The following is a 7,400-nucleotide window of genomic DNA, read 5'->3' on the forward strand; positions in this document are numbered from 1 at the left end:
ATGGACGGAATCACCCCTCTCCATAATCTACGATCCCGTATACGAATACTCCACCTGAAATCTGCACCACCTCAGATTCGTGGGGTTATGCCTTTAAGTCGAAAAAAAAAAGAAAAAAAAAGGAGAAGAAGATAAAGTCGAGAGTCGAATCCCGAATGAAATATCACATGAATTCGTCAACCAATGAAATAAATATCGATTCAAGAATACTCAGGAGGAAAATCTCATAAAATAAACTTGTTCCGATGACATTTCGTTCCCATTCAACGATTTCCTAAGGGGAGAGGATGGTGAAAAGTCTACATGGAAATTTGCATAAAGAATTGACTCCATAGAGTCCCACAACGAAAAACGTACTATAGCGTTTGAGTGTGAATTTGATGTACCGAAGTTCTCTACGTGAAATAGTAGACATGGGTAATTGAACCGTTCTCGTTTAGCCGCAGCCGCAGGCATGGCCTCCCTTTGTTTTCTTTTAGTAGTGGTAGTATAAGAAGGTGGTAACCAGCTTTACTTACTTAGATTACGGTAATGGATTTACATTTACCGCTTCCGGGAGAAAAAACCACTTCAAAACTTTTTGAAGCAAGTTCCGGAAAGTGGAATCTTCCCAGAAAAACCTAAAAAGGAACATTTAATGGAGTGAAGCTATGGGTTTCACGTTTACTGTACATAAATGCTGACTTGAGCAAGTCAGGTGAAAAAGTGTGACCGCATTTTCTTCCTGCTTTCGAAATGTTTCCTTACGTTTCCCTCCGAATTTCTGAAGCATAAACAAAACCAGCGAATTACAGCGGATGCGAAGCGGTCGACTAAGACAACATGATCACGGTCCCCATATAAAGTGAATGGTTAAAAATTTTATGTTAAAAAAAAGATCCTAAAGGTATGCTCTCCGGAACTTTTCTCCGGTTACCAACGATCTAGTAGGAAAGTAGATCAAAAACGAAGAAAAGAAGAAATAGAGCAAGACTTAATCATTATAATACTATCTCGAAGGTCGTTCTTACTTTTATACTACCGTAAAACACCGGAAAAAGACTCAGGCACTAGGTGGATGGCATTTCAATCACTCACGAGGTGGTCGCGGTGGCGCAGAAATTTTCATTCGGGAACTGTAAATGGCTGAATGTCTTGTAAAAAATAATATGTAATAAAAGAGTGTAAAATAAGTGCAATAAAAAGCGATCACATCCTGAATCTGAGAAATTTTTAGGAGTATTATTATTTTTTTTTTACAAAAATTCTTTTAGAGAAAATAGATCTATGCATTTTTACTCTAATTCTACAAAATTACTGGAAAAAATTTTAGAAATTTTCTGAAGCTTTTTATTTTGTCGTTCGTTTAGTGTTCTCGAAAGACAAAATGCAAAAAATCTCTTTATTATTATCTTAATTATTTTTTCTTCATTATTTAATTATTTTTCACCTTTTTTCATGATACCATTGGTGACGTGCTGCAATTACCCACTGAAATTTGTACCTGATGTCAAGTGCACAAGTGTTCCTTTGTTTTTCTTCTCAATGTCATTTTGCAAAATGCAAATATTCCAAGGATATTTTTCTCTACGATGCAACCGCGTGGAAGAAAAAACACCTAGGGAACAGGTTTCATGTTTCCATTGGAATTTTACTGATAAGAAAACAAGAAAGTGAAACGTATGTACAGAAAAGGATTGTTTCCATGTTTGAAAAAGTATTTTGTTTTTCTTTAATACAGGCATTATTTTACTCAATATTAAAACTTAGATAAACTAGGATAAAAGAAAATTCTGTTGAAAATATTAACAGCCAAATATTAGTCAAATTTTGGAGCAGATTCAGTCAAAACTGGGACTAATTTGAGGGAAATCAGGGAAAAAAGACGTAAATAACAGGAATAGAGTAGCAATCAAAGGAAACTATACTAACTTAAGTGAATTAAATAGTAACTTACTTCTAGCAAAAAAAGCATTGCTAGTATGTGGTCAGGAGCAAAAAAAAAATCCAAAAAACCATGGATTCTGCAAGTGTCGTCAACATGTTCTAAGGTTGGTAAGATGTCCGGCCACGACTGCATGGTCGGTGGTTCAAAAACGTACCAGGGCCAACCAAGCCTTTTGTCCCCTAAGGATCGATATCCGTTCGTATGAGAATTGTTTGGGAGGATAAAAACGCTGACTTGAGACGCATTGGCTAGCCCCAGAGGTAAGATAAATAATAATAATAATAATAGTAATAGTAATAATAATAATACTGATAATAATAAATAGTAAGATAAATATGCGTTCTATAAACATCAATTTCTGATTTTTTTGACTTTTTCCTTTTGGAATTTCTGATTCTGAACTAATTTAGACGCGTTCGCACATCCTGAGCGGATTAACGAACCACAGACACTTTATCCTTTATCTTAGTTATTTATCTTGATAATATAATTCATATTTATATACAATAATATAAGAAATTATAACATAATTTTTTTTTGTAAAATTTTGAACAAGCTAATTGGCCGTAAATGCACCTAGAGAAAAATGAATGCTATAATAAACGTATATTAGAGAGATTTGAAATGTCTTGCCGTATTGCAATAAAGAATTTATTATCAAAAGAATGAGAATCGACCGAAACAACAAAAGAACGGATAGTCAGAAAGGTAAAGGGCAGTCATAAAATTCTTTTCGAGAAAAATTACCCATATATCATACACGGGGGAAAACGTCCAGGAACTAAAACGAAACTTCATTTATCTTCAATCGGTTTCGGTTATAAGTAGTTCCACATTCCCTAATGATGGCATCTGGTTTGTGGATCACGGAAGTTTGAGGTGATGAGATAACTTAGGGAGTTCATAAGAATCGTCTCACGGGGATGGGGGGAATGTGAAAGTCAGTGGCAGATCCTGGTCCATTGAGTAAAATGTGGCAGAAGTTCTTCTCTGTACAGCGGAAAATTCCCCTAGAAATTTCGAATAAGATCCAAGATCCAAGAGGGTATGTTAGAATGTTTGAGGATATAGCAATTTGCTTATATCCAAGAACTACAATGTTAGGATTTAGGAAATATTTGAAAATGTTTCACATCAACGAATGAGTGAACGTAACGACCTCTACGTTTGACCTCTGCTGTGCCAGTGCATGCATGACCTCAGCGGGTCCCATGACGCGCCTTGTCCTACTGTGATTCCCGCGGCCGGACACTATAAAAGAGCCGCTCCACGCGCTCGGGTTCGCGCCTTCACCTTCTCTTTGCGATTTTGTAATCCTCTGAATGTAATCGATTTCGACGGCCTGTGAACCACCTCGCGAGCAAATCCTCTGTTAGCGTCTCTATTCATGTGGAGGTTTGAGTCCTCGCCATAGTGATCCTACGAATCTGAGGTGGTACGGATTTCAGGCGGAGTATCCGTATACGGGGTCGTAGATTACGGAGACCAGAGTAGTTCTGCTCATCTCTCCTTGCATCACTGCGAACAGCCACCTCCAGAATGCTGTTTTGTACGACGCCATCCATTGCAACGCTCCACCCCTTGCGCCGCCTCCGCCCTGCGATTCGTCGAAAATCAATTCAGACTGCCCCGATAGGCAGTAAGGGACGCTACGGGTGCAAGGGTGGCGCGCTGCAATAGAAGGAATCGTACAAAACAGCATTCAGGGGCCGGTTGCTCGCAGTGATTCAGGAAGAGATGAGCGGGAATAACCCCGGTCTCCATAATCTACGACCCCGTAAACGGATACTCCACCTGAAATCCGTACCACCCCAGATTCGTGGCATGCTGCCTTTAACCTAAGGACTCGTTAATGTGTCGCACTCTATCATTTATTGTATATAGCGATAAAATCTACAAATAAAGGTTAAAGTCACTGGCGTATCAATCCGCTTGGGATGCGCCAACGCATTTCAGTGCAATTCCTAATCGTTGAGGTTTTGGAACGCGGTACGGCCTATCCAATGACTTGCGAGAGCTAGCCGATGTGGAAAGTCAGTGTCTTTATCCTCCCAGAGAAGTTCGGCTCCTATTTATCGACAACGGAGGGATGAAAGGCTTGGTGAGCACTACGGCGTTTTCAAACCATCGACCGTGTGGCTACAACAGACCTCTAACCGACTGCGCCACAAGTACACATTGTGCATAATGTACAAGGTCCACAAGATCATGTTGCAGTAGAAGGGAGGGGACGTGAACCGCAGTGGTGGCACTGAGGTCCGCAAGAAACCAGGACCGTTGTCATGCACCTGAATGGATCCAGTATTGGTGGATTGATACCGATAGCTCAGCCCAGTACAAGCTCCTTTGGGTCTTGACAATCATGAGCGGGTTTCAATCACATACGCCTACCGCTCCTTCGGAGATGCATCCGGGAGATGCATGCCCGACTTTCAAAATATAGGGATAATAAATCAATAATAATATCAATGTCAATAATAATAAGATAATAATCTGTCGTTCGTGATAATAAGATAACAATCAATAATAATTCGATAATAAATCAATCAATAATAAGTGGGAAAGCTAGGAATCGAACAACACGAACAACAGGAATACATGAGAATATGTTTGTACGAAACCTAACTGGCGAATCTGCATTAGGTTTTAGCAGATTTTGGTCGAGGTCTTAAAAAGCGTGGTTCATTCCAGACACGTGCATGAAATCACGTGGATGGAAATAGTACAAGGATAAATGATAAAAAAAAAATTAGCATTTCATATTTTGACATAAGAGAAAGTACAGTAACATTTTTATCTAGATATTCAAAGATTTAGGGAGTTGTGCATCATTTCACGGATGATATTCAACAACATGGATATTGAGAGAACATTTAAATGAAAAAAAATAAAGGGGGGAAAAAAAGAAAAGATTCGAATGTGATTTCAATGACGTTCGGGAAAAGTGTTCATAATATTCCATCTATTCAACGTGGATTGTGACGTATGTAGGCGAAAAGTTTCCACATTCATATTAAAATAACAATAAAAAACTATTTGTTAAATGCTTCAGTTTCTCTTTTGGAATACATACATCAATTGTAATGAGACTGTCTGTTTTCTTGTAAAAATGTTTCAATCAAAAAAAAATCAATATAAAAAAATAAATATAAATAAATATAATGGATAAGAATAAATATAAAGTAGGACAAAGTAATATGATCAATATAAAAATATAAATTAAAAAAATCAAAGTAAAAATGTTCATTTCAATCAATCAAATCTATATTTCAGGGGAGAATATACGGGCAGTTGGTTAGAGGTCGTTGTACCCACACGGTCAAGGGTTCGAAACCGCCCCAGTGCAAACCAACGCTTTCATCCCTTCGGGGTCGATAAATTGGTACCAGACCTGTGTGGGAGGATAAAAACACTGATTTGACACATCGGCTGGCCCCCGCAGGTCATTGTTTGGGCCTACACACGTTCCAAAAACCTCAACGATTACGAATTCCAGGAAAACGCGTTGGCGTTGTCGCATCCTTAATGGATTTATAAGCCAGTGACTTTATCCTAAATTAATTAATAAAACCTAATAAAATATAAAATATAAAATAAAATTAATTCAAATTTAAATCAATATTTTTAATGTACATCACAAAATGTAGCATCATCGCTGGAATCTTTGTTTAACTGAAGCATACGATGTGTTTTTTATTATGCGGCGTGGAGTATAGGAGCAGGAACGGTGTGCGTTGCATCGGACGCGTCGCGGCCACCGCTGTGAACATAAGTATGCGTGGTTGTAGATATGTGATAATTTGAACATTAAAGCTGAGCAAAACGTAAGACGAACGCTAATAAATTTCTAAGAAGAAATTTTTTCAAAGTCAAAAATAAGTGAGATTTGTCAAAATTCAAACGAATTATATTGAATTATTAGATCTCCAAGAAGATTTTCCCCTTTTTTTAAAAAAACAAATCCCATACGTTAAAATTTGGAAAAATTACACTACTTTAGAGTAGGTGAGAAGACGGAAGTTCTGGAAAAGATTATCTTAAAATTCCATTCAATAAGAGTGCAATTCACTAAACAGAAATGTTTTATTTACGATCAGATCTCTGATGGACGCAAAAATCGAGTTTCCCTTATAAATCATTTTGAACTCGTACGAAACTCAAACAATAAATAAAATTTGTTGACAAGAGAACACTCTAACAATTGAAATACATGTGAAAAACGACTGAGAATAATGATCACCGCTGTACTGAACAAAATGGAATCCATAAATGTTTCATGATTTCCTTGATCATTTGAATTCTTCACATTAACAATAGAAATGTGAGAGAACAAATGGTCCGGGAATAAGGCAATAAATCTGGAAGAAAATGGGATTTCAAAAAGGCAAAATAGAAAAGAAAAAGTTCCGAAAAGTACTGTAATGTGAGAAGTTTGGAAAATATTTATTTATTCATGGGATTTATGACATGTACATATTCGGTGAACGTCGAAGTCAAGATCAAAGCGAAGCGAAAAGAAAGGAGAAGAAAGAGGAAAGAGGAAGAAATAGTAGAGAAGAAGGACAAGGTAAGGCAGCACTGCATTATCAAAATCTCGGCAATTATTGTGGTAGAGAAGGAAGCAACAATATTTATCAGTTTGCTTATTTATGTTGCGGTGAGATATTGTTATTTGAACAAGCGAAACAGCGAACACCCGTCCAACAACATCATCAACAACAACAACAACAACAAAGTTATTCTTAGCAGCACGTTAGAAGGGGATAAAAATTGTGCACATGGGATACGGTGGATTTATGACTGTAAAATCCACCAAAATATCTTTCCTTTCGAGTGAGAAAAAAAAATAAAACGTCAGAGAAAAAGGTGAAAAGGAACTGGTGAACGAATCCGATAGAAAAAAATAATTAAATATATAAATGATTCACAAATGATTTTGACAAATCAAAAGGTTGTTTTAGTCCTCAGATCAACGAAAAAAAAATGTTTGGGAAGAAAGTTAAGGCGAATTTGTACGTTATCTATTTATTTATTTATTGATGCGCTCAGAAGCGGAAGAAAATGATCTACTATCCAGAAAATCTCATACTATGGGGAAAGATCTGGTCGCTTCCACAATTTTGTATATTTTCTGACTATATTTCTGACGATGAGAAAATGTTTTGAAGAGCTTTAAGGTAGAATAAGAATGACAAGAAAATGTTTTGATTTTGTACAGAAATTCATTTAAAGTCGATAAGGACAGGAGGTTATGTAGTCGTATTTGTTGAAGCCTATGTTTTTAAGTAAACAAAAGCAATTGTGAGGTTCCAGTTGACTGTATCCTGTTTTATCGATTGATTTTATTCCATTTATACCTAAAATGGGAGCATTCTCGAATAATTAACCACAAAAACAGCGTACTCTTCACAAAATTCCAGGAAAAGACTGCAAATGCCCATACATACATAGTACTTCTTTGAAGAGTTTACCA

General features: G+C 36.9%; 1 protein-coding gene across 1 annotated transcript; it reads left to right on the top strand.

The window, feature by feature from the left end:
- Positions 1-6,394: 6,394 nt before the first annotated feature.
- On the top strand, positions 6,395-6,673 carry RB195_008642 (uncharacterized protein; the record flags this gene model as incomplete). Its single annotated transcript, XM_064195237.1, has 1 exon — positions 6,395-6,673. One exon carries the CDS (start codon positions 6,395-6,397, stop codon positions 6,671-6,673), a length of 279 nt encoding a protein of 92 aa, XP_064046382.1.
- Positions 6,674-7,400: the final 727 nt, after the last annotated feature.

Source organism: Necator americanus, chromosome III (genome assembly GCF_031761385.1).
Source record: "Necator americanus strain Aroian chromosome III, whole genome shotgun sequence".
Lineage (NCBI taxonomy): Eukaryota > Metazoa > Nematoda > Chromadorea > Rhabditida > Ancylostomatidae > Necator > Necator americanus.